The sequence below is a fragment of the Clupea harengus genome, chromosome 3 (assembly GCF_900700415.2).
Source record: "Clupea harengus chromosome 3, Ch_v2.0.2, whole genome shotgun sequence".
NCBI classification, from domain to species: domain Eukaryota; kingdom Metazoa; phylum Chordata; class Actinopteri; order Clupeiformes; family Clupeidae; genus Clupea; species Clupea harengus.
The window spans coordinates 9,438,298-9,465,556 of NC_045154.1; the positions used below are offsets into that span (position 1 = coordinate 9,438,298).

At 42.6% G+C, this 27,259-nt stretch overlaps 2 protein-coding genes across 3 annotated transcripts; both read left to right on the forward strand.

Annotated features, from left to right (window-relative positions):
• The first annotated feature begins 3,804 nt into the window (after positions 1 to 3,804).
• Positions 3,805 to 10,639, forward strand: tph1a (tryptophan hydroxylase 1 (tryptophan 5-monooxygenase) a). 2 transcript variants are annotated; one of them, XM_012833103.3, is made up of 11 exons: positions 3,805 to 3,996; positions 5,450 to 5,590; positions 5,708 to 5,882; positions 6,296 to 6,402; positions 6,512 to 6,579; positions 7,178 to 7,374; positions 7,755 to 7,890; positions 8,205 to 8,331; positions 8,520 to 8,615; positions 8,930 to 9,063; positions 9,411 to 10,639. In XM_012833103.3, the coding sequence occupies exons 1-11, from the start codon at positions 3,901 to 3,903 to the stop codon at positions 9,583 to 9,585; spliced, it is 1,452 nt and encodes a 483-aa protein (XP_012688557.1). In that variant the 5' UTR covers positions 3,805 to 3,900; the 3' UTR covers positions 9,586 to 10,639. The 2 variants fall into 2 exon arrangements, with proteins under 2 accessions (XP_012688557.1, XP_031420354.1); XM_031564494.1 differs by lacking the exon at positions 3,805 to 3,996 and adding an exon at positions 4,005 to 4,868.
• A 192-nt stretch (positions 10,640 to 10,831) lies between these two features.
• Positions 10,832 to 26,657, forward strand: sergef (secretion regulating guanine nucleotide exchange factor). The gene is made up of 11 exons (XM_012833109.3): positions 10,832 to 10,938; positions 12,310 to 12,445; positions 12,669 to 12,818; positions 13,039 to 13,133; positions 13,388 to 13,448; positions 14,071 to 14,184; positions 14,336 to 14,398; positions 14,705 to 14,863; positions 15,683 to 15,849; positions 20,728 to 20,764; positions 25,880 to 26,657. The coding sequence occupies exons 1-11, from the start codon at positions 10,897 to 10,899 to the stop codon at positions 26,086 to 26,088; spliced, it is 1,233 nt and encodes a 410-aa protein (XP_012688563.1). The 5' UTR covers positions 10,832 to 10,896; the 3' UTR covers positions 26,089 to 26,657.
• The last annotated feature ends 602 nt before the right edge of the window (positions 26,658 to 27,259 follow it).

Below are 27,259 nucleotides of genomic sequence, written 5' to 3' on the forward strand. Positions count from 1 at the left end.
ATAAACAAGTATAAATATATAACTAAAACTACTTCTCAGCATCGTTCTCAAAACCGTGACTACTATTTGGTCTGCATCAGTATCACAAGATGTAACACCTCTCTGAAAATGGATTTGCACTTGAAAAATACCATGGGAAATATACCCTGGTGTGTGTAATCTACACTGATATCCTCAAATGCACTGAGAAATGGAGAATGTGTGTGCAAAAAAGAGTTGTGAACCTGGAATGGTCACTGAACCAGGTGCATACCAATGCAGTCTGATGAACGCAAATAATACCCCAAATTATAACATACTGGGAGTGCTGTTGAATGTCTGCACTTTGGCATCACTGGTAATGACCATATGATTACTGAAAAACTGTTTCTTGCTCATCAACAGAATTAGTCTGCCTACCCCCAGAGGGTGTCTGTTCTACCAAGACAAAAACATAATTGAGCAGTTACTGACGTCACCCATTGCAGAACAATGGAATTGTAAAGAAAACACAATGAGAGCAAGGCCTAAGTGTAGATATAGTCCTTACATGCTCTACAAGTTTACAGTACAAGACACGTATTGGAGTTACCGCAATGCAAATTACATTGAAAATGGATGCAGTTGTGAAATGGCTCACTTTACGTTTGGCTGTACTCATTGTCCAGCTTCATCATAGTCATCATGAGCACATGATAAATGACGATGCTGAATTTCATCTGAAAGTACTCGTCTTTGGTATTGTGGTCTTTCTCTCCCTCGTCCTCATCCTCTTTGTGCTAGTTCTCCTGCACCACCCTTCTGGTGTCTAGCCATTTCTACATTAAGGATCCTTTGTTTCAAATTACACCAATGTCCCTTTTTTTATTGATTCTGCCATTCTGATTGAAATGTTGATTATTTTGTGGCTTAGTGTTTCCACCATGAAAAATGTGTGCTTATTGAGTTCAGATGGGGATGTTTTGAGTTTATCGTATTGATTGCATGTGTTTACTAAATGAGGATAATGTTTACAAATTGAAACATTTGTAAATAGTGTTTAGTGAACATCTTTTGAGAACTGAGACAAAGCTATAGGTTTCCTTGCTGGGGAAACAGACTGTTTACAGTGTGTTGGCAATCAGGAAAACAACTGTAAAAATGATGAATAAATGATAATGTCTGTACTCACCATCCCTTAGTGGCATTGTTGCTGCAGGGGTCTGCATGTGCTCTCCAGTACAGGAAGATCAGGACACACACACACACACACACACACACACACACACACACACACACACACACACACACACACACACACACACACACACACACACACACACACACACACGTTGCCCACTCTGTCATATTCTCTTTAATAATCCCATAAACCCATCGTCTGACACAGGAAGTGCCCCTCACCAGTTCTTCCTCCTCTCTCTCTCTTTTCCTGTTTCACTCTCACTTCCTTCTTCCCTCTCGCTCTTTCACTCATTCTCCATCTCCCTGTTCCTCCTCCTGTTGTGTAAGCCTATCTTCCTGATGCAGGGTCTAATGTCTGGTCCACATGTCTCACAGACCTGGAAGAGGGGTGCGGGTCAGGAAGTCAAGGCAGACAGCAAGATGGAAGCTACCACACCCAGAATGCCCACTCTTTTCCACTTCCTCTCTTAGTCTTTCATTTGTACATGAAATGGTTGAATAAAACATTATGTTTCATGCAAGACAGTTACAGGTATAAGAGATCTCTGGTGGCTAACTAACCAGGAGTTTTTGAAACATTTCAAAATAGTTTCTAATAAAGGCCCATGGCAAGGAAAGTAATAGATCATTCAAAGAATAATTACCTCCCACTAGAAAAATGAAATGGTGCTCCTTATTGCACGTGGCTTGCTCTTAATCTGACATAGGTTGGCAAATGTGCTGTCAGTGGATTTATATGACTACCTTAATCGCTTACCTGACAGCTGGTAACTCTATATTTAACCGATCCGCAGATCAGAGAATTTTGTATCCCTTTGATGAATGAGCTTCTGTAGTCAGGTGCATATATAGTTTATAGTAACCCTTCACATAATCTCTTTCACACACACACACACACACACACACACACACACACACACACACACACACACACACACACACACACACACACACACACACACACACACACACACACACACACACACACACACACACACATACATACACACACACACACACACACATACACACACACACTGAACCCATGGTCATGGCGTAGTATCCCATCCGACGGTGTGTTGGTGAACTTGAGGGAGTGGGTTCATCTCTGAACTTCATCAGTGGTAGTGGTAATGAAAGTCTGCCAGCATCTTAAACTCTGTCAGATGAGCCTTTAGCTGATCCACGCTGAGCCCCTCAGCCTGTAAACAGCCTCCACTCCCCAACCCCAACCCCTGTGAGGTCTGGTCCATGAGAGCAGCAAGCAGCAAGAGGGTAATTTGTAAAAGCACTTACCCACCTGACCTTCACATTAAGACATACTGGTGGTGGTCACAGCCCTTGCACCTGGTGGAGCTTCCTATATAGACTGACAGGTAGAGGTAAACAAAACAGAGAGGGGCGGAGGGTAGGGTGTGGATGAATATAAATCCTCTTAAAGCTCACCCACAGACCCCTGAGGAATAAGCTTGGAAAATCACTGACCTTCCACCGGAGTATGCGGTCAGCAAGGTCAACAGCAAGAGGAGGACAGAGTACTGTACCTGCAAATGTTTGGTGAAAAAGTTTGGATCCATGACATTAACATGGTCATTTAAGATAGGAGATCACTAGCATGCAGAAAGATCATTCAAGGGACTTCACACATAGAGTATACATATCTGCCACCTATGCCAAAAATAAAGAAAACATTGACCATGACCATGCTGCTTTGTAAGTTTGGGAACCTTTTTGTATGTTTTCTAAACCTCTGCACCACTGAATGTTGAGCCAGAGTCTTAGGATAAGAATCTTTCACTTTTTCACTGTACGCACATAAATACTTTAAAGTCATGACAAATAATGATTCACGTGAAGCTGCAGTCAAGGTATATACATCTGCACATGACACTGGAAATTCACTTGTAATGAGGACTTTTCACTCTTTTTTGCAATGTGCTAAAAACAGAATCATTATGTAGCTGGAACATGGTAACTGGTGTCATTCCATGTTCCCATGGAGACAGTTAAGTTAAGCTTTGAATAAAATCTTGGAGACCTTCGACTTCCGCACAATGTGCTTACACAAAATCAAAATTCGAATGAGATAATTTTATCAGTAAAAAAAACTGTAAAGCTGTTTTGTCACTTCCAAGGAACAACATCAATATCAATTTACAATTGATCTAATGTGCATTTCATTCGTTTTTCTGCCAAATTAGGATTTGTATGTTAAAAGGTCCAGATGAATCCAACATGAGGTGTCAGAGTGAGTTAAATAACTTACTCTCATTTATATATTACAGCAATAATCATCTTCAGCAGTTGTCATGCTTCTTTCATGCATGTTATTAAGTACTAGTCCTCTAATGTAGTTATCAACATCGCAAGTTTCATGTGGGGAAACACAACTCCTAAATTAGTCTCTATATCATAGATAGCTCTTTCCACAGGATGATGCTAAAATCCCGATGTGTTTATTTGATCTCACGTGCTGGTCTGCAACTCTACAGATTGCCAGGAAGTAAAATGAAAAGGTATGGTTCATATGTGTTTGCCCATGACGTAAGCGATGCTGCTCTTTTTCCATTTGCTGTCTTGGGGCAGATTATCTGGCTTCCACCCCCCTTCCCCCCTTCCCCCCCTTCTTCAGGTTGATAAATACCTACGAGCGTTCGGCTCTGCATTACTCCACCAGTTGAACTCCAAGGGAAAAAAACAGTCTGACAACAGCAACCCTTATAAATAAATAGACTCAGTATGTACTCCAACAAGGGTGAGCTGCCGCGCAGAGGGCGATCTTTTGACTCCATGAACATTGGCTTGTCTTTTGATGAGAAACATCTCAACAATGAGGTAAAACCGTTATTTCTGTAGATGACGTTGGCTTTTTCAACGAACTTGTCATTCATATCAATTCTGTTAAGCATTTGTTTCAGCATTGTCAGTTACAGGACAGCCTTATCAGTCGGTAAAAGTTGGTCACATAAGTGCAAGCAATTATAGTTGCAAAATGCTGATCATGCATATCTGTGCATATCGTCCAGTTTAATGATAAAGCGCTTTAGCAATGTCGCACTTCTCTAAGCCGCAACCCCTACGTGATCATTTCACGTTAAGCGGTAAGAAGGTCAGGAGTGCTCGGAAATGTATTCAGGAAATGTATTTACACCTTTGAACTATTTCAAAGTGTGCGGTGTATACTGCTGTCAGTGAAAATTACGTGTCTAGTCTCTACATCTATCAGAGGTCGATTTATGAACGAACATTTCAGTACAATTAGTTGTGTTGGGTGGAAAAGAATGTGAAAAGTTAAAATTTTGTGAATCGAATCTGTGGTATGTCCAGGTTTGCCGCCTGGGTACTTTTGGCAAACAGATCAGTCAGCAACCAAATGAATCAAACATTCAATCATTAACATATCACGACGTGTTTAGACACATTTTCATTGATTGATTAACTGCAACCTAATCCTACGTGAGATTAAAACAAGGAGGGCACTAATAATAGGCTTGCATGCGCCTTAAATGAGATTGCATTGGCAGTTCCTCGAGCCAGACACAAGCTTGTCTTTGTTAACTGCTGAAGCACTGCGCGCTGACCTGACCCCAGTTGCTCTCCTTGGCCACCTTGCGCGCTCACTCATGCTGTCAGGAATCCTACTTGCGGGGAGACAGGGACAACGGCAACTGGTGTGCCATGCCGTGTCTCGCTCACGAAGAAATGTGGTCAGTTGACAATCACTTGGTCACTTTGGTTTGGATATTATAGTTTAAGGGAAACAAATTCTAAAGTAAATGCATAGTGCGCTGCGCTGGATGCTGTGGTTTCTCTGCTATGTGTACAATTCACGTGCATTTCGATCATGACAGCGACGGTAATCCTCTGCAGGGTAACTGTATACCGGAGCTGTCCAGTGCTGAATTGCGCAGGAGCTGTCCTCGCAATTGAATTGACGCACGTTGCAAATTATTAGAGGTTTTATTCTTCTTCGAACAAGCACCTGTGCAGAGTGCTATAATCGGATGTTCACTCTGTTGCATTCAGTTCCTGGTCTTTTTAAACACAACTGGTTGGATTGAGTCTTTTGTGCAAAAGTGTGATAGACCATCTGTGTCTGACAGGCCACTATTGGAGATGCCACTTTGAATATGCGGTTTTATGAGATTAAGTGTTGTTTGTCAAATATAGGATACATGTTTTTAGACTTTAACAGCCATTTGATACGGGGAGTTGCTTCAGTTTTTATTTATTATTTTTTGTATAGCCTCACTTTGTACATAATGAAAGATTTTTGCTGTTTCTGTAGATGAACAAGGTAGCTTTCCCGAAGATTGAGGAAAACAAAGACAATAAGACCGATAATAAGACAGAGAGAAGCCGCGCGGCGATAGTTTTCTCTCTGAAGAATGAAGTTGGAGGATTGGTCAAGGCACTTAAACTTTTTCAGGTAATTTGCTCTTAATTTCCACAGTTGTCTTTTAAGACTATTTTTTTTTTTTACTGCTTGTGAGTGAGGTCTTCTTTCAAAAAAAAAAAAGATCAAAGTGAATTATCCTTATGACAGGAAAATCACGTCAACCTCGTGCATATCGAGTCCCGGAAGTCAAAAAGACGCAACTCTGAGTTCGAGATCTTCGTAGACTGCGATAGCAACCACGAGCAGCTAAATGAGATAATTCAGCTTCTCAGGAAGCACGTGAATGTTGTGGACATGGACAACTCGACTTTACGCGAAGAAGGTAAGTTACACAGCCACACTTACAATCCAGATACATAATCATTGGCCAAATTCAAGTGTGACATTTTACCATAATATAGCTTCAAGTGTGGCATTTTGAGCACTTCTCTGAAAATAATAATATTTCAATAACATTTTTTTTTGCTCGTCACAGATGTGGAAAGATGGAATTATTTGGCCTGGACATCTAGTTAAATGCAATTACCCAGTGCACAGCTCTTCATTAATGAATTCTGAAATTAACGTGAATTGCTCACATATTTAAGAGTTTGTTCATGAAAACGTTATCTATTCAAATATTTGTAATATCAAAATATCATAGAGATATTTTAGGCAATATTTTAGGCATTTGAATACTTGTATAGGCCGCCTGTGTGCCGAGTTCTGACATTTTTTTTTTTTATCGTTGCACAGATGTGGATATGGAACATGTGCCATGGTTCCCCAAGAAGATCTCTGACCTGGACAAGTGTGCCAACCGTGTACTGATGTATGGGTCAGACCTGGACGCAGACCATCCGGTGAGCGGCATACCAATCTTCCTCCTACCACGGGGGAGCTAGCTTGGTTCTTTAATGATGTTAACAGCTGTAAATATGATTATTAACTTTCACTATCTTTATTCAAAAGGGCTTCAAAGACAATGTCTACAGAAAGAGAAGAAAGTATTTTGCAGACCTGGCCATGGGCTACAAACAGTAAGTAAATAGCAAGTTTTTGTCAAAACCATTGTAGTTATTTTTAAGGTTTTATAAATGGCCAATATTGAAAAGCACGTTATTAAAACATATATGAGGGATATAAAGATATTGTGATGTGTGAAGATAATAATAATACTGATGATTGAAATATTGATATGAGCTATATTTCCTCTTGAAGACTGTGATATTCCTTTAAAAAAAGTGTATTTGGACAGTCGGTTTTCTCAGTTAGGTCAGCCCGGGAATGGAACCATCTCCCTCAGAACATTAGAGAATCAACCTCATTCAACTGTTTTAAAAGTAATCTCAAAACATGGTTGATAAATAACCAAAAATGTGATCACTAGTGGGTAAGCAGTAGAACTTGTATATTGGGATTGTATTTAATTTTTTTGATTTATTGTCAATGTTATGTTTGATATACGTTAATGCCTTTTTTAGGTTGTATAGCCTTTTTCACTCTGGCAGGGGGACTGCCAATGGAAACTAGCCTTTTGGCTATAATTGGGTGCATTTACATTTTAATGTTCATGAATGTACACTGTCCCTCTTGATCAAATAAACAAATTGATTGATTGATCTTTCTCATATCTAGCGGGGATCCTATTCCTTGGGTTGAGTTCACGGAGGAAGAGGTGCGGACATGGGGTGTTGTATTCCGGGAGTTGAATAAACTGTACCCCACCCATGCCTGCCGCGAGTACCTGAAGAATCTGCCGCTGCTCACCAAACACTGTCAATACAGAGAGGATAACATCCCGCAGTTGGAGGACGTCTCGCGCTTCCTGAGAGGTGCGACAGTGGGCGCTGCAGCATTTTAAAAAACACAAGTTTGAGTGGGAAGGGAGGTTGTGGAAGCACTGACAGGACAAAGAACTTTAGCGTGATTGAGCAAATGTTTTGTATGAATGACATTTCAGGAAGGTTCAACACTGTAACTAATAGGACTATTATGTATTAGTTAATACATATTACTGATAAGGAGAAAAATGTGCACGCCAAAAATGAGAGAGCCGTGAAGGCACATGTAATTATAATCAGTAACTACCAAATCTGATCAGAGTCACAGTCTCCCAGCTAGTGATGTGAAGTAGTGTGGCTGATTGTCTGATTATATGTGAGTCGGTGCGTCTGACCAATAGCCTGACGGTGATACCTCTCTCTCTTCTCAGAACGCACAGGCTTCACCATCAGGCCCGTGGCAGGCTACCTCTCCCCCAGAGACTTCCTGGCAGGCCTGGCCTTCCGGGTGTTCCACTGCACGCAGTACGTCAGGCACAGCTCCGACCCACTCTACACTCCTGAGCCGTAAGTACATTCACAAGTCACCCTATTTTACTGGCCTCTCAGCATCTGAGTCTGTCTGCCATTTTTGTAAAGCCTAAACAATGGGTTGAGCCAGCAACTAAAGAGGTGAAAAATCTACATATCTATTTGGAATGCTGTGCTTAAACCAAAGCTGACGAATAACAAGGACCAGACTTTTTTTCAGTTCCTGATTTACATGTAAAACAAAAGGAGATTACGTTTTTATTTTTTTTTATCAGTAAGCATGATAACTGAAACAGAGGTGAGAAGAGCCTTTTGTATTAATAAGAGTTGGTTGTAAATTATGTTTCCAGGGACACTTGTCATGAACTGCTGGGCCATGTTCCCCTCCTGGCTGAGCCCAGCTTTGCTCAGTTCTCCCAGGAGATTGGACTGGCATCACTGGGAGCCTCTGATGACTCTGTACAGAAGCTTGCCACTGTGAGTGCAAGTTTACTCCTCAAAGACTGCTTTTTTGAATGCATGAATTAGCAATGCGTACATTTCTAATTAAAAGCAGAACAATTATAAGCCCAATGTTGTCGCTGTAACATTTTGTCTAATTTCTTTATAATGTGATGGAAAAATGCCATGTGTCTAATGTATACTCTGTATTGCTGTTGTTGCAGTGCTATTTCTTCACAGTGGAGTTTGGCCTTTGCAAACAGGAGGGAAAGCTGAGAGCCTATGGAGCTGGCTTGCTGTCTTCAATCAGTGAGCTCAAGGTTAGAACTATTTATCAATGTTTCATGAGTAACATGGAACATCAAACCCACAACAACATTAGGTGTATTGTATGCCATTCTGAAGTGCTTTATTTTTAAGTTGGTTACTTGCCAGTTGTATATTTAGGTGAGAGTGGGGTTCGTTACGGATATCTTCCCAGCTGTGATTTTGCTGTAGGCCTGTTTGTGTGTGCTTTTTATTTTCATCACAAATGAAAACACACCCCAATTAGGAGGTGCTAATTCATTACCTTTACCAAGATTAAAATCCATTGTTTGCTCCTCTAATGTACTTCCTGTTTGTTTCCTCCCAGCATGCCCTCTCAGGAAATGCCCGCATTACACCCTTTGACCCCAATGTGACATCCAAACAGGAGTGTTTAATCACCACCTTCCAGGATGTCTACTTTGTGTCAGACAGCTTTGAGGAAGCCAAGGTGAAGATGAGGTACGATTCTGCTAGGTTTTGAATTTTGAATTGAATTTCAAAGTTAAAAGAAAAGTGTTATTATTGTAGATGGCTGCCTGAATGAATGAGAATGAATGCTTTAAAAATAACATTTACAAATTCATTAACCTTAATATGTAGTGTACACTGAATATATGACGTAAAGAATTATTAAGAAACACCACAGCCGGTAAACGGTAGTACTAACACTATCTGAATTCGAAACAAGTAAACACTGTTTCAATGCATTCTGTCATCTCAGACAGACTTGTTGTCTCTCCATATGTCTCATCACTTCATTGTGTGGTGCATTACTGACGCTCATGCTTTTGTGTGTGCCGCCTTAGGGAGTTTGCTAAGACCATCAAGCGGCCGTTCACGGTGCGGTACAACCCCTACACCCAGAGCGTGGATGTGCTGAAGGACACCATGAGCATCAACAGCGTGGTGGAGGAGCTCCGACATGAGCTCGACATTGTGGGCGACGCCCTCAGCCGACTCAACGAGCAGCTGGGAGTGTGATTGGACCGGATGCCTCAGGCCTGCGGATCTCCATTACTTAATCCAGCTTCCGGTGATACCACATAAGGCTAGGATCATCCATTGAGCAAGGGACTTTGAAACGGATGTGAACCTGATCCAGCATATCTGTGCCAGATCAGGGTCAGATCTGGGTCAGATCTGTACCAGGATTGGCTGCAGTCTGTTTGCACCTGTTTGCCGTCTCACCCATCACTCTTTGCACAACAGAGAACATAGATATATGGAATCCTACAGACTTACCTGATACATAACAAACCTATTACATTTTAAAGTAACAATAACCTTCATAACTTTATTTCTTCACATGAAAGATAAACACAAGTCAACAGCTGTGTCTTTCTACAAACACAATCCACTGATACCAAATAGAACAATTCTATGTCAAATATTCAACACTGAGAAATGTAAGATATTTTTCGAATTTTGTCTACTTTAGAGAACACTCACTGCTGTCTATCTGTTGTTCGTGTCTTTGATTTTTTGATGGTGGATTTATGCAAGGCGGCCATATTAAATATGGAAACTTTTTATGTTATATGTGACATTTTGTTATGTGATTGTCAAATAAGGTTTTATGAACATATAACATACAGAATCATTTTTAAATGTCCATGGCTTTAGTTTGTGTGAAAATCTTTTAAACGTTTGCTTACCTAGGCATGATTCTCTATCTTAAATGTGATAGTCCAGTGATCTGTGTGAGATTTGTGCTATGTACCCTCAACTCTACAGGCCACAGTTTTAGTGTCTCTTCTGTTACATTACTACACACACAACAGTGATATGTATGACATGAAAATAAACTGTAAATAAAAAGTTATAATAATGACCTGTTGTGTTATATAGCCTACTTTCTGAAGCTCTAGATTTGTATCTTGTATTATCCCATTCAGTAGTATTTTTACGTGTGTTGGGTGAAATGCTATTTTCCATTCTGTAATTAAACTCGGTGTCTCTGTAGCACACATGTAATGGCTGAATATATTTGAACTCTTACAAATAAAGAGTAATTATTTTTATACCCTTAAAAAAATATTCTTGGGAGTCTATTCCTGTGGTGTGTGCGTGTGGAGAGAGATACAATAGAACTATAAATTGTGCTATATACTAGCAGAAAAATGTAGAACATTATTAAGGACTGCCATTGAAAATCTCCCCGGGACTGCCACGCAAAAGATGGTGGAAAGTGTAGCCCGTATTGCCTCTACGTGACGTCATCAAACAGCGCTCATTGCAATGTTTTCAAGAGTGTGACCATAGACAAACCATGCACCACCTCGCCTGCCATCCATGGAAACATCAACGCTGTCAAAATACAGATTATACACGTGGGTAAGTTTATTTTTAGATGAGCAGCCGTTCGTAAGTATGTCAGTTAATTCTACGAATTGGTGTGTCACAGTAGCCTACCTAACTTTCTACACTGAAAGTAAAGAAAGTAGAATAACATTGGCTACCTCCATAGCCGACTACTTGCTTCTGCTTTGTAAATAGCGGTGTTAGATCTACTGGGGGTCATGTTAACTGGGGATAAGCGTGGGTATGTTACCACAATAATCGTACTTTAATCGTATTGAAAGCAGATGTGACACTGGTTCAACAAAAAGGGAAACTTACAAATGCATTGTTATGTGGTGTGTTATCAGGAATGACGGAGTATTTTTAACAATGTAATAGTTGTTTGCCGCCCAGATCTTAATGATACGTTGGCAAAGTCAAGCGTAGGAGCACGAAGAAGCCTATGATAATTTAGGGAATTGTAGAGGGGAATGTTTAATGTTTGGCTAGCTTACCTGGAATCTGTGCTCTTACCACATTTAAAGATCCTAAACGAACCAGTATAACAGATAGACTGTGTTAAAAATGTATAAATAAATAGTCTAAGCCAACTGATACAAAATATAACGGTAGGCCTGCAGTGAGTGCTAACTACCTAGCCTACCTACGTAAAGTATTTCAAATTGAGGCTATGGCCTACTACACCTTTTAGGTTCGGGCACACAAAGCTGTTCCTATTGCCTCCGAAGAACATGCTTCGAATGTAATGTAAAGTTCTGCTCACAGTTAAACAAATTAACAGCCTGTGAAAGAAATATGCTATATAATTATTATCATGATATGTGTTGTAGTTTGATATTAGTTTGTTAAACGGAAGTCTCAGATGTTTCTTTGTGCTCATGAGAGGAATGCTGAGTTTGTGAGAAAGTGGGGGTTTTGGAACTCAGAGATGTTAAACTCAGACCTGTCATTTGATGTTTAGGGTAGGACTGAATTAGGAGACCATGTGTTTATGTGAACTCATTTTGACTGTTGTGTTAAAGTATGGGTTTGGGGGTCTTAGGTAAACATTCTTATCTCTGGGAACCAAAGAGCAGATGGGAGTGTCATGTATGAACTGTGAACATCTTCTTTGAATAAAGAGCAGGTATTTTTGGAAGAGAGTTAGTGATGGGTTGACGAGCGGTCTGCAACCACTGCACTCCTCTTGGAGGAGTGTATGTTGAAGAGCGGTCTGAAACCACTGCACTCCTCTTTGCCAGAGTAAAAGTCTGTTATTTATTATATTCTTGGTTGTGTGTCTTAATTCTGAGGTTAATACAGTCCTGGTAAAGGGTGAAAAATTCCCTGACACAGCCTACCCGCGTACCTGCGTAATTCTGCGTTGTAGCCTCATCCCCATTTAAAATGAACCTCTGGTTCCAGGGCGCAAACAGTTATGGGCAGTTGGGACAGAGGGGCACAGAAGACTTGGCGGAACCACAACACGCTGAATCGTCTCTCCTGAAGGAAGGCGTGAGTTGTATCACCGGTGGTGGTGGACACTCAGTGCTTATAACGGGTAAACTCAGCGAACCTAACATGAACTCAAAAAGGCTAAATTCATATTGTCTAGAATATATGAGATACTCATAAATGATCTTAAGACTATTTTCCATAACGACGATAGTGTCACGGTCTCCATCGCTTGTGTTTCCAACTTTAATGACTCATGAGTTAAATTATGAGACTACATCTCCCCCCAGTGTAAGCTGTGGGTAATGCTGTGCTGGTCTCCATTGTAGGTTCCGGTTCGCTGCTGGTTTGCGGACAGAACCACAAAGGACAGCTCGGCCTGGGTCACACCACGGAGGTGTTGACCTTTGTTTCTGTCTCTTTTCCCAGCCCCGTTCAGCAGGTGTGCTGTGGATGGGATTTCACCCTCTTTCTCACTGGTAAGAATGAAACTCCTCAGAAAGTAATCGCAAGTCATTATATTATATGTGTGGGAATATGTCAAAGCTAGGACCATTTAACAGCGTTATCAGCTACTTATTTTTTCTGTGGTACGCATAGGTTATTCAACCTAATGCAGAAAAAAATCTTCCATTTCCCTGTAATGTATCGGCATGTGATCTCCGACTGTGTCTGACGGTGGTGGGTTGTCTCCCTCAGGCAGTGGGCAGGTGTTGTCGTGTGGCTCCAATGCATTTGGCCAGCTGGGAGTGCCACTGCAGGTGCCCTATTCCGCCCAGCCTCTTCCAGTCCAGGTGGGCACAGACAACAGATGGATGAGTCTGCAAGTTTCAGTTTAAACATGATTGTTGTTTGTCCCTTAAGTTCAAATTATCCAACATCCATCAGTTTCAAATTTGGAATTGACAAGAACATGGCTATTGTTTTTTATGTCTGCGTGCTAATTTGCTGATAATGTTTTTTTTATAGTTAATGTGAATGATAATGTTTATTTAGTTAACCTCTAAAACACGAGTTTGCTCTAACATAAGTATTGTCCTTCCTTTAGTCTCTGCATGAGCCAGTCATCAGTGTAGCTGCTGGACTCAGACACGCTCTGGCTGTGACACGTAAGGCATAAACATGACATGGTTTCTTAATTTACCTCATAGTACTTCTCTCGTCCAAGTTGTTAACTTTCAAAGGTAACTAATTGCCACTCTGTGTGTGCATGCAGTTTTCTGAGGAGGCATTAGAGGCGATTTTGTCTAAAACTAGTTATTGGCAATGACTAATGTTTACAGTATATCTCCATATACCATCAAAATGATTAAGAAGTTCTGAAAGCTAGCTACAAAACACTTTAAAACTGTACAAGCCCACCTAATGTTCATTTAAGAGGATTGTACTAAACATAAATGGAGATCACATGTAAATCTTCCAAGCCCTCTCAGAAATGTTCTTGGAAGCCACTCAACACATGGTTCTAGTAATCTATTTGTAGTTGTCATCTTGTGTGGTAAACAGCCTGATGTTGATGTTGTTTGTGGGAAAGGAGTACTTAATTCAGGAACAAATGAGTCACATCACTGCGTGTGTGTGTGTGTGTGTGTGTGTGTGTGTGTGTGTGTGTGTGTGTGTGTGTGTGTGTGTGTGTGTGTGTGTGTGTGTGTGTGTGTGTGTGTGTGTGTGTGTGTGTGTGTGTGTGTGTGTGTGTGTGTGTGTGTGTGTGTGTGTGTGTGTTCTCTCCAGGTAGTGGTGGAGTTTATCAGTGGGGTACAGGTTTGTACAATCAGGCCAAACGATGCAGACGTGACTCTGTGGTACCGTCTTACCTGTCTTCCAAAGAGCCTTGTATTGTTCCAGGTACGTACACACACACACACACACACAGTAAAGTAAAGATATGTATGCACATTGAGAACCCTATGCAATTTCACAGTGACTCACACATAATAGGCACACACACACTTTCTTAAGAGTGCCTTGTTTTTGATGTGTATCTCCTACTTCTCAGGTCTGAATCATGTGACCACTGTAAAAGTAGCTGCAGGCTCCGCCCATTCTGTGTGTGTGACTGGTGAGTAACTTTATGACCCAGTCGATTAAGAACTCCCCATTGCAATGTTCTGAGCTCTGTAACAGGCACAATATGCATAACCCACTGCTTCACATTCCATTGGTGTTAGATCAGTTTTACCATTATATCCTTGCTTTACTTGACTGTGCTTAGCTTGTAACTCAATCGATGTGCATGGACTTTATAACTTGATGAACTGCCTAACATCATATTTACATTGCATTTTGTTACATATTGAGCTTATTTGTGTTTGTGTTTGTGTTTGTGTCGTGTCTGTGTCTGTGTCTGTGTTGTGTTGTGTTTTAGCTAGGGGAGATGTATTCCTGTGGGGCAGTAATAAGTATGGACAGCTGGGACATGCTGACTCATTCCTGCCTCTCCCCGTGGCTTTAGACCGCTCTCTGTTCGACGGAGAGAGTGTTATTCACATACACAGCGGTTGGACACATCTCATAGCCTCAACAGGTGAGACAGACACAGATACACAAACACACAGATGCACAAACACACAAACGAGTGCTCCTACACAACCACAAGGGCCAAACTGAACAGACCACATCCGAGCCCCAACAGTTCTTTGTATTCCTACCAATATATTTAACATGATAGCCTGTAAAACTGGACTTTATAACTTGGATTTTGTGACACCTTGTGATTGTGCATCCAACTGCTTGATAAGTGCTGACTTGTGGTCAGTTTTCTAGTTAACATGGAGATTTTAAAAGAGGAGGCATTAGAGGAGAATTTTGTCTAAAACTGGTTAGCAAAAGACTTGCACTGCAAACACCAACAGCATCTTGGTTGGCTCTGATAAAAGCTAGTTAGCTTGCTAACAGATGTACAGTATTTGGATGAGGTTCGCTAGCCTATACAGATAGTGGTGATGACTAATGTTTACACTACAGTATATCTCCATAAACCACAAAAATAATTAAGTAGCTATCGACAAAATGATACCTGAAAACTGTACAAGCCCAGAGGATTGTACTAAACATAAATTGAGATCACATGTGAATTTTCCAAGCCCCTCTCAGAAATGTTCTTGGAAGCCACTCAACACAAGGTTCTAGTAATTAATTAGTAGTTTCCATCTTATGGGGTAGACAGCATGCTCAACATTGTACACATACAAAATAAACATGCTCATATTTGTGATATGAAATTGGAATGGTAGTTTAAATTAATTACCTTCATTGTACAAGTTATATCTTTAGGGATTTAAATTTGTTTGCAAGTACTTTATTCAGGAACAAATGAGTCGCATCGCTTTTTATCCGCTTTAAGAGAGTGGGCGTGTCTTCACCTGGGGAAGAGTCAATTATGGACAGCTTGGAAGGCAGGTGCCAGCCAATGGCAGCACAGAACTGGGACCAGATGCATCTCAGACAGAAAGCTCACCGATGCCACACTGTGTTCCCACGGAGATCCCTGATCTCACTGGAGCGTCAAAGGTGAGTGAAAGCTTCACATATGTGAGTGTGGACCTTATAGATGACAGCTCACACAGGGCAGAGTGTTTCTTTTTTTTTAAGGGTTGATAAGTGCAGCACACACACATTTACATTTACATTTAGTCATTTAGCAGACGCTTTTGTCCAAAGCGACGTACAAGGGAGAGAATAGTCAAGCTACGAACATTAGAACCTGGTGTAACAATAAATACTACTTTACATAAGAAATATAACAAAATGAAATAAAAAAGAAAAAGAAGTGCAGAAATGTAACTGCTGTAATTGCAAGTTACGCACTAGTCGAAGTGCCAGTTAGGACGGGAAGTGCTCTCTGAAGAGTTGGGTCTTCAAAAGCTTCTTAAAGGTAGAGAGGGACGCCCCTGCTCTGGTAGTGCTAGGTAGTTCATTCCACCAACGTGGAACTACAAACACAGACACACACACTGGTAACATCAGTTTGGCAGGTCCTGAAGTAGGGTAATTCTGTAGTGTGAAAGCACAGCTGGTGTTTAGCTATAATGTAACCCCCCTGCATATCCTCATGTAGACCACTGTGTATAGATGGACAAATCTGATCAAACAAAAGAAAAGCTGAGTTAAGTTCTGGCAGTCAGAATGTTGTAATCTGAGAGCTGCAGTGTGGCAAGTTGCCCACAAGGGATCAGTATCAGAACAGACACAAACTAAGCTGTCTCATAGACTGTAGACAAGCTGCGGTCGGTGAAAACCTGGAAAGAGAAACATAAGATTGGAAGCATTAAGGCTGTATACTGGGTGAGGTAGTGTGAGAACGTTTGTAGCCATAACCTTCACAATGACATGTGCTGCCGGATAATTGTCACATTATTTGCACTGGTCACGTGTGTTTGTGTGTGTGTGTGTGTGTGTGTGTGTGTTCCAGATAAAGATATTGTGGGAGGGAACGTATAAACGGCATTCTGTATTCACTGTCCTTAGTACCATTAGTACTTAACTTGCAGTTACATTCCTGCACTTTTTTTCTATTTCTTATGTAAAATAGTATTTTCTGTTACACTAGGTCTTTATTGCTTGTAGCTTAACTGTTCTCTCCCTTGTACGTCGCTTTGGACAAAAGCGTCTGCTAAATGACTAAATGTAAATGTTAATGTAAATGTCCTTACTGCAGTTTGTGGAAACCAGACTTGACAGAGTATGGTGGTCTCAGACGAACATTTATTTACAGCTGTGTGTGTGTGTGTTTTGAGTTTCCTGCCGTGTGTTTGTGTGTGTGTGCGTGTGCGTGCGTGCGTGCGTGCGTGCGTGCGTGTGTGTGTGTGTGTGTGTGTGTGCGCATGTAACATTTTATGTTTGTGTGTGAGAGAGACAGAGAGTGACGGTGTGCGTTTTCTTTCTCTTGGCCGGGTGAGAGGGCCATTTCCTCCCCAGTCCTCCCCTGTGTGTTGATATGAGGATGTAGAGAGGCTGACAGGACAGGAGAGCAGAGCAGGGCAGGGTGTCTGAGGACTGTTCAGGAAAAACCCTCCTGTCTCTGCTGAGGCGACACATTCTCTCTCAGTCTCCACACTCTCTCTGGAGCTCTACACCGCAGCGGACTCAGGAAACAGGCCGGCCTGGGTGTGGCCCTGATCTGGAGTGGATTCACCTGAAGCGATTCTGACGCTCCAGAGAAAATTTCAGTCTTTTTCCAGATGAGTCTTTTTCCAGATTCTGATCTGGAGAGGATTGGAATCTGCCAGAGTACGGCCAGATCAGGGCCAGATTGTGCCCAGAACGGGGCCAGTTTACGACCAGATTAGGGCCAGTTTACGACCAGATTAGGTCAAGATCCGCTCCATAGTTTGCGGTTATCTGGACCGAGAGCAGGGGAAATGTCTGTCTATTCTCTGGCTAGCTTGCCCTTTCTGGAGCGTGTTTGGCACAGACAGCTGCTCTATCATTTTCTCGCTGTCTTTTTCACTTTTTTGCCTAGGTGTCATGCTGGGAGTTATGATGCATCATAACTCAAGACGTATCTGTGTGACTCCTTCACACACATACACACCATGCAGAAGCACAATAGAAAAAAAATCATATAATAAAATTGATTCAGCCCCATTTATGGAAGAAAAGAAATCACGGTTACTGAAGTCATTTCCAGCCAAAGAAGCTTCTTGAAGAACTCCTGCATTTGTCCACTGTGAGTCCCAGCTCCAGCTGTAGTCTGTGGTCTGTGGTCTGTAGCCCAGGTGCTCAGGTGAGCTCGGTCAGCCTGCTAATGGCTGTGCCAGATGGGCAGGTTATGATGGGTGCTCAGGAGCAGCGCGGTGAGCAAAGCAGTACTCTCATCCGACACATAAATTCTAGTAGGCTTTGGAATGCATGTGTGTGTGCAGAAGAATATTGATGGGATGTGGAATGTGTGTGTGTGATGGGATTTTGAGTGACCCTTGATGTTGTGCTACAGCACACTGATGGATGTAATGGCCAAGCTCAGGAGAGTTGACGCACAGACACACACACACACACACACGCCACGCACACACAGGCGCACACTCATGTTAGTACACATACATATTGCCTTGTGCGCACACACAGACACACTTACACACACACGCAAACACACACATGTACACACGTCTCCCAGGCCCATTCACATGTGTTGTGAGCGACGTATTTCCCCATCAGGCATTTATGATGTGTTGTGCTGAGCAGGGAGGCAGTGCTGCAATAAAGAGGTGATCCGTCACACACCGGGCTGCTCTGCTCTGCTGTGCCATGCTATGTGAGGCAGCAGTGGCCTCGTGAAACTCCTGGGACAAACACACAGACCAGTTAAGAGGTCACACTCATCTGACCCCGCGCTTAATGTGATTTATGGTCTGGGCCTCAGGAACGACTGCAGCCTGTCTCCCTCCCGCCACACATCTCTCTGTCTCTCTGTCTGTGTCCCTGTTTGTCTCTCTGTCTGTCTCTCTCTGTCACTTTTCCCTCTGCATTTGGCGTCCTACCTCTTTCTGGGCATCACTGTCTCTTACTGTCTCTTCTCCCTCTTTTTCTTTTCTCTCTCTCTCTCGCTGTCTCTCTCTCCCTTTATGCCTTTCTTTCCGTCTGTCTCCACATTTCTCTGTCCACAATGCCACATGTCCCCACTTGTTTTCCGTCACCTCATCTGTGTCTGTCGAGCTCTTTCAGTTTTTCTTTCTTCATCTCAGCATCTTTCCCTCTCTTCTCTGTCCACCTCAGCATCTTTCTCACTTTTCTCCTTCTCTCTCTCTCTCTCTCTCTCTCTACTACTGGTGGTGGTAGTAATCTTTGTCTTTGTGTCTCCTCTCTCTCTCTCTGTCCCTTGTCGTCCTTTACCATCTCTCTATCCCTCTCTCTCTCTGTCTCTGTCCCATTGTTCTGCTGTGCCCCAGAGTCAGCCATGGTACCTCTCTCTGGCTGATAGTGAATTTGTACTGACTCCATGCTCTCTGACAGTGGGCCCTAATTTAATTGACGGGCAATGAGCAAAGCAACGAGCAAAGTCCATTACGCATGAGCTAAAGTTAGTGTGTGGTGTGTGTGTGTGGGAGCATTGCGCTGACCCACAATTGTTTGCGCTTTGGATCTTGCTCATGGTATTAAATGACAAATTTGAAAGATTTTGCCAAGTTATTAAATTAGCTTTAGTTCCCGCGCAGCGGACTTTGCTTGTTGCTTTGCTTGCTGCCTGTCAAGGAAATGAGGGGCCCAGTGACACAGATGATGTGCTGAGCCGCTGGGAATGCCCCTCGGGTGAGCAGCTGACCCGGCCGTGTCATCGCTAAGTACGGAGATGTCCAGAAAAACCCAGGGATTGAATATTGGGATGTGGGAGTTTAACTGTTATTTTTATGTGACCAAGCTGCCACAAACATTTAACATCTGAATTGAGAAAAACATTGCAAGGCACTCGTTTTTTGTTTTTTTTCCTTGACCAGTTTTGAAATGGGTTGCCATCATTTCTCAGTGACAATTGAACAGAACAGGACAGTGCTGGCACAGATGATGTCTGGGCTGTCAGTCATAGACAACAATACAGATAGCATCTGTCTGGAGATTGGATCTGCTCCAAGTCGGGGCCTGGGCTATCAGAGGTAGAGGCAGTCTGGGAAGAGCTCCTCATCTCAGGTCATTAAGGATTACAGCTCTGAGGAACTTTTTTGTTTACAGTCTTTCGATTAAAAAATAAATGACTATATGACAAAGACAATAAGGGTAAGGATGATGCAATAAATTGCTTTTGAAAGGCATTTTATGATACTGTGAATGTCAGTACCGGCCTAAGATGAACAGAGTCATTTTTTTAATCTTAGATTGAGCACATTTTGAATTTTGCATTGGGCACTTTTTGATTCACAATCCAAACTGAAATGCCGTATTTCACAGACCCTTTTGCAACACTCTGCCTATTGCACATCATTAAAATTACAACACAATTACTGCTGATGTTAATGGTACCCTCTAATGACATCGATTCCTACTACACACACACACACACACACAGATACCCCACACGTCTATCCTCCATGGGAGGCACCGTATCAATCACATCACCTCACACATTCCAGTCATCCGCAGCTCATGAATCACTTACTCATAATTGAGCAGTGATTGACAGACTGACTGGAACCATAATGGAATGATTAAAACTCCCAAAGCTGTTTGAGTGCTAAACAGAAGCCCAGTGTCCCACATATGACTTATAAATGCTACTGAAATTGCTTTTTTAAGGGATATGTGCTGTTATATTTGGGGACCACATACAATTTTTGACATGAGTGGTTTGACACCACTGTAAACAAGTGCCACATGCATCGGGGAGGTCAGCAATGTTAGTGATGCCCTGCATTGGGCGCATATTCACTGTTGTGTTCACTTTCTCTCACCTTGCAGATTGCCTGTGGATCTGAGCACAGCCTGGCCATTGTAGGTAAGTTTAGTCATGTGTGTGTGTGTGTGTGTAACTTAGAATGAAAGGGATTTCAAAGTGTGTGTGTGTGCGTGTGCATGCGTGCGTACATCAGAGAGAGACAAATATTCTAGCATTTCTCTTTGCATTGGGTCTGCTTCTGTATTTCGGACATTTTGTTCTTTTTTTGGGACCCGCATATATCCCGGGTGTCAGTGGGGCTAATTGTGCCATGCTTGGCTAACTGTGTCACACAGACCACACAGAGCAGCTCACCAGAGACCTGCTGGCCGCTTCAGGCTCTGACATACCACTTGCTCTTGATTATGGCAAGGACACTCATCCAGTTTAAAATAAGGACAGAAAACAGGGGCAGAATAGGTACAGCATCGGCTGTCTTTTGCAATTTGCAGTCTGTATTGCTTTTAGCAGCTGTCCACCTCATTAGAAGTGTCCATCATGGGAAGTAAAGTGGAGTAACGTGTTCTTATTAAATTCCTCTATTCCTGTCACCTCACTGCCCTTGAAGGTTCTAACCACTGAGCACCTAGCATGAATTGCATACTGCATACTACAAAATGCATAATACATGCTTTACATGCACACACTAAGTAAGCATACTTTATACGCATGTACATACACAAGCATACACATGTCAAGTGTGTTTACAAGTTAATTATGAAAGTACATGTATAATTCCAGGATGAAATGCCTCCATAAGTAAGTAAATGCTTTTAAATTCAGGAATGTGTTTTGGAAAGTGGCCAGTGTGTCAAGTTGATTGATTGAGACTTTAAACCGTGACTGAAACCCAGGAGATACAACACAGTGGAGCTGTTTGTGTAATCACCACACACACACACACACAGACAGACAGACAGACACACACACCTACACATTATCACATGCTCCAGTGAAGCTGCACATCAGAGCGCACACACACACACACACACACACACACACACACACAAGAAACATGAGCCATGAGCGCCAGCTTAAGCAGGCGCTCCAGGAAACAGGACAGTCCCCACCACAGGAGAGATGGAGAAGAGAGGAGAGGAGGAGAACAGAGACAGAGGAGATGGAGAGAGAGAGTGAGAGAGAGAAAGAGAGAGAATATAAGGGTGGGGGATGGGAGGGGGCTTGTGTTTCACAGCAGACTCCCTGTTGCCTTGACAACACCTCCTGCATGGCTCTCACCACGCTTGTGTGTCTCCAGTCCGAGGCGAGATTATGGGATGTGAGCGACAACGGTGACATTGAGAGGAGAAAAAATTGATTCCTTCTTTTTTTTGTTTCTCTTTTTTTCAAGGGATTTTTATGAAATGCCCAACATTTTGTATAAAGAGATATCACTCCAGCTTTAGAGTCACCAAAAATCCTGTGCTTAAAATGTCAGCTAATCTTTCCCTCTGTGAAGCCTTTGAGGTTTTGGTAGCTGGGATTATAGCCAGTAATGGGAATCTTTCCGTCGGAGCTCATTATGTGCTGATGTTAATCTGTCACTGGTGTAATTAACTAAGCTGCTTCCTCAGAGCACTATCATTGTCACTGAAGGACATATAGCACAAATACTGTGAATGTATGTTGAAATGAAAGAGGGAGAGAGTGTGTGTGTGTGTGTGTGTGTGTGTGTGTGTGTGTGTGTGTGTGTGTGTGTGTGACAGGGATGAGAGAGAGAGAAAGTCAGAGTCTCTGAGTGTGTGTATGTGTTTCCATGGCTGCCTACCTTTGTGTAAAAAATGTGAGCTTATGTTTACACGTGACATAAATCTGAGCCATCTTGCTGTGAAGCCTGGCATATCCGTCTGAGGGCGCTGGAAGGTGCGTGCCTGGCAGAGCTCAAACCGCACACGGCACACGCTACCTAGGGACTCAGAGAATACCAACTCCCGTCTCCCGCAGCTCTCCTCGCCCACCCACCACGCTCACCCTCGCGGCTCACACTACCGTCTCACTAAGCTTACCCGGGAAAATATGGACCAGGATGAATCATGGCCGTCCACAGACAGCTGGACATCTTAAATCAACCATGGCATCGATCAGCATTGATTGAAACCGCTTTGTTGATGTATAAAGAGGACTCCTGGCCTGGTGATCATGGGTCACGTGTGTTTGTGTCTGTTGCTCGGATTCCGTTAGAGGCGCCGTACAGGAAACGGCATCACTGAGATACAAGATCAGAATATTTTGGTCGACTCATCCAAGCCCCTTGTTGGGCCCAGGGAAGCCCATTCATGCATATGGAAGCACTCTGGAGTGATCTGCAGTGTTAAATCACTCCTGTAGTCAGTCTTGTAGCATGACTAAGTCATTTTTCATGTGTGCAAACTTAAATAGAGAGTGCACATTCTAAAATTTTAAACAGAAAGCTATTTTGAGGTACTCTTGGTCTGTACACTGAGAATTCAGACACACACACACACACACACACATTTATACATGTAAGTGTTGTGTCTGTTTTAAGTTTGCTCCATGAGTCTCCATATCCGGTGTCTCTCCTCATTTAGGATGGTGATGATCATGTGACCCAGGCCGCTCGTCGGGAGACAACTGAATAGTAAAGTGGCCAAACAGTAGTCAAAGATGAAGTTCGAAAGTTCACATCAAAAGGTCCCTTAAGGGAACTCCAGCTCTTAAAATCTAGGTACCAAGTCCCAAGACAGTGCTTCGCATGTAAGCCCAGTGTCATGAAATAAAATAAAAAATTCTAGTCTAAGTCAAGTGCAAAGCTGCATTCAGTGATGTTCAGACCATTATGAAGTGGCTTCTTGAAGACTTTTTACAGGGTTGGGGTGCGCAGTTTCTCGTGTCTGATACAAAAAGACATGTAATGAATGGGGCCATTTGGGGCCATGCAGGTTAGACCAGCTCTGCGATTGAATTGTCTCCATTCTAGTAAAGTGACATTGAATTCCTGGCTTGTGATGGATATTATTGCGCTAAAATACATACAGTAGTTGAAAAAACAGAATGAAAATGCATTGTGAGCTAACTGAGCTGAATAGCTATTTGGTAATAGATTTTCAAATCCTTCTATTTTAGGAAACAAAATGTGGCTAGTCCTTCACACATAACTGATTGGATATGGCGATTAGATACAGAGAAGAATGCTTTTATTTACATTTTGGTGCCAAAACGATACTTGGAATAATTCCAGGGAATGCAGTTTGGAGATTTACAATTGCTTGTCACTGGCATAATATTCAGGTGCTTCACGTTAAATTAAATTGTCTCATCATCTGTTACCGGCTCAATGAGTGCAGAGGCCCGGCCTTTCCTTATTCACATTTATCCTGTTTACACCCTTGAACAGATGGGAGGGAAACATGATGAATTATTTCTCAATATTTTGGAATGCGTCAAATCATTTCTCGATATTCTGAGATGCTTCAGATAAATTGTGAATATTCTAGAATGCATCTCTGAGACACTGTGGTGTTGCTCTGTTTCCATGGGAACAGCATTGCCATGCAACATGTCTGTATGAACAGAGAAGGTGTCAGAACTGTGAATGAACATCAGCTCTGCCGAGAACGTGTCCTGCTTGGCAAGGGTGAGTTCCCCCGCCCCCCACTCTCTAATGTGGCTAAAACCTTAAAGCTTGAGTGGGCAGGATATTCAAAACCCTCAAATGACAAAGAGGTGGCGAGAGGTAGGGGAGATTTAGAAAACAAATTACGGGAAAAAAAACATTCCTTTGTGAAAATGGTACAACAACAGCAAAACATGGCTGATGCCATATAAAAAAAAAGTAAATTCTAGAAAGGAAAAAAAAATGTTAAACAGTGGAGACGTCGAAAAAGCAAGAGGAACACCCAACCCAAAAGAACGGAAGCTCACTGCGGTTGCCATGACGACGAGACCTGTTATGTAACTTTGTTGCCATGGCACGTGCCTGTATGAGAACGGAGACCTGGCCACAGCTCCCAGTGCTGACCAGCACCACTGGGCTCAGCAACTGGCCAGTGGTGCATCAGTGTTTTTATTTTTGTTTGTTTGTTTTCAGGTTATCTATTTTTATATTGTATTTTTCTATGTTAACAGACAAACATTTAGTCTGTTCTCATCCTCATCATCAGCATTGCCTGATCCAGCAGCTGGTCCGCTCTGAGTTGCCCTGTGCCACTAGAGTGTGACTAATGGCTGAAGAAGGAGCAGAGCAGATTACTCCCCTCTCTAACAGACTCCATCTTTCTCTCCGCTCCAGGCCTCTGGCACAGTGTTAAAACAAGCTACGTTCAATGTCAGTCAGATTAAAAAATGATCAGGTGGAAATTATGAGGACATTAATAATTCGGTATTATTATGCTATTCTGCTGTCAGGGGCAATATATTTTCTGCACATGACTGTTCTGTTGAGTGGAGCATTCATTCCTCAGTTGGAGGTTCAGTTGTAACTGTTTGAAAGCATACAATTTTGAATACATTTCATACATTAGCGAAATTTTTAAAGTATGGTCAAATTGTTTTACCCATTTCTACAACTGGTATGACACACACACAGAGAGTGATGTGTTGCAGGTGTTTCGCAAGTGTATCTATTCTTGTAGCGTGGATTGGAGTTTTGTGTGGTCACACTTTAATTGTGCTTGTTGGCCTACTGTTCCACCAGTTTACAAAGAGAATTAACTTCTGGGTATAATGAGAGCCAAGCACACTGGGAGCACAGTTCAGATCAGTTAACTCCTCCAGTTCAGTCAAAATGCCAATGCGCTTTTAATGAACACACAGTAAGATACTGTGTAAGTTCTTTGTCTTTAATTGTCTGTTCTCCCGTATTGATTGTGGAAGACCTTAATGAGGGGAGGTAAGGACAAGCAAATTAGCCTCTGGTAAGCCTTTGCGTTTGTTTCATACATAAATTGTAATGCTACCCCTCCTTTAAACAGTTATTTGTAGGACATCATACAGGTCTTTTTTATTTTTTTTTCTTCAGCCTGCTGATGAAATGCTGTGCTCTTTTAATTACTCTCTCCTCTCTGATGCATGTTGGATGGAGCTGGGGTTTCCAATTGCAGTGTGTGTTGTGTCGAGTGGAGTGTTGGTTTGTGTGCGTGCAATCTGGCTTCAGTGTCTTCCCTAGCGTCTCACCCTTCTCTCCCAATGACCGTCTCCATGTTCTCTTCCTTCCAGGGGATCGTCTGTTCTCCTGGGGATGGAACGAGCATGGAATGTGTGGAGACGGATCCCTTTGTGATGTCATGCGCCCACGGCCAATCCCTGCGCTCAGAGGTGCCAGGCCTGTGCTGATTGGCTGTGGAGCAGGGCATTCCATGGCACTGTGTTGTATGAAGGACGGTGAAGACTGTGCTGCGGCTCTAGCTGAAGGTGAAATCGTTTAAGGCGCTGCTGCCCTTGCTGCAAACGCACAAGCTGTCTCAAGAAAATGTGTGACTTATCAGAGTCCTTACCCTTCCACATACTCACACACACACACACACACACACACACACACACCCCTTATGGCTTTGCATTGAAATTTCAGTAAACAAGAGGAACAGAGCCCTAATTTTGTAATAATCTCATCAGAAATGATTATGTACACACTATGCATTATGTTTCTGTACTGTGGGGTTTGGCTCTACAGTCCTGTCCCAGCGGAGCACAGCGCTACGGATGAGTGCATGGAGCTGGAGTGCATTTGGAGCACTCTGACACTGGCGCATTTTAACCCTGGCGCATTAGCTAGATCATTACAGCATCACCCGTGCCCCTTCTGCGGATGTGCTCCCATCATGGTGTGGTTTTATGGCTTGGAGCTTGACAGACCCCATTGGCTCTGTCTTACCGAGGGGACTGATGTCTAGACTCTTGACTCATGACTATAAGATAAGCTCTTGCATTATCATATCACTCTACTAAATGGACATGTATATTATGGAATGAAAATAAATTGGGGTGTCATGTAAAACTCTTTGTCAGCGTCTGTCTGGTACCATTGGTATCTTGTGTCACTGCTACACTGCACCCCATACATATGCATATGACCGTAGAGGAGGAAGGATTACACAAACACTGTCTCCTCCAAGCTGTACCATGTGTCTGAACACACCATCCTGTCTTTGTTGAAAAGCCTGTTGTGATTTGAAACACTTTGGCCACGCGGCTAAATACCTTACGCTACACAAAAGCTGTGCATGTGTGTATGGCATCCCTTTATTTTGGAAGCTCCATTCGGAGCTCCAGGCAGCAGCAGGCAGGTGTAAATCCCCCTGGGGCAGACCCCCTCGTGTGGGCTGGGGACAGGACAGTAGGCTGCCTGTGAAATACCACCCGTAATCTGACATGGCGTGACTTACTGATCTGGCCGACCGCAATCACTCACAGCCTTTGCTTCTCTGCTGAGGATGGCATCTCACTGAGGCCAACTCTTTCTCTCTTTCTCTTTCTCTCTCTCTCTCTCTCCCCCACAGAGGGATTCCCTGATCTGAACCATGATATGAGTCATATCACTTCACACCAGGTCCTCATAGAAACTGCGAGGCTATGTGACAGTTGCCAGGTTTCTTATGC

What these genes read in the sequence shown, in the direction of transcription:
- sergef (XM_012833109.3), top strand. Translation starts at nt 10,897, where the DNA reads ATGGAAACATCAACGCTGTCAAAATACAGATTATACACGTGG. An exon ending in AATACAGATTATACACGTGG is followed by an intron (nt 10,939 to 12,309) that starts GTAAGTTTATTT and finishes CTCTGGTTCCAG; the next exon opens with GGCGCAAACAGTTATGGGCA. An exon ending in ATCTCACTGGAGCGTCAAAG is followed by an intron (nt 15,850 to 20,727) that starts GTGAGTGAAAGC and finishes CTCACCTTGCAG; the next exon opens with ATTGCCTGTGGATCTGAGCA.
- tph1a (XM_031564494.1), top strand. Translation starts at nt 4,668, where the DNA reads ATGAGATTGCATTGGCAGTTCCTCGAGCCAGACACAAGCTTGTCTTTG. An exon ending in AGGCACTTAAACTTTTTCAG is followed by an intron (nt 5,591 to 5,707) that starts GTAATTTGCTCT and finishes TCCTTATGACAG; the next exon opens with GAAAATCACGTCAACCTCGT. An exon ending in CTGTACAGAAGCTTGCCACT is followed by an intron (nt 8,332 to 8,519) that starts GTGAGTGCAAGT and finishes CTGTTGTTGCAG; the next exon opens with TGCTATTTCTTCACAGTGGA.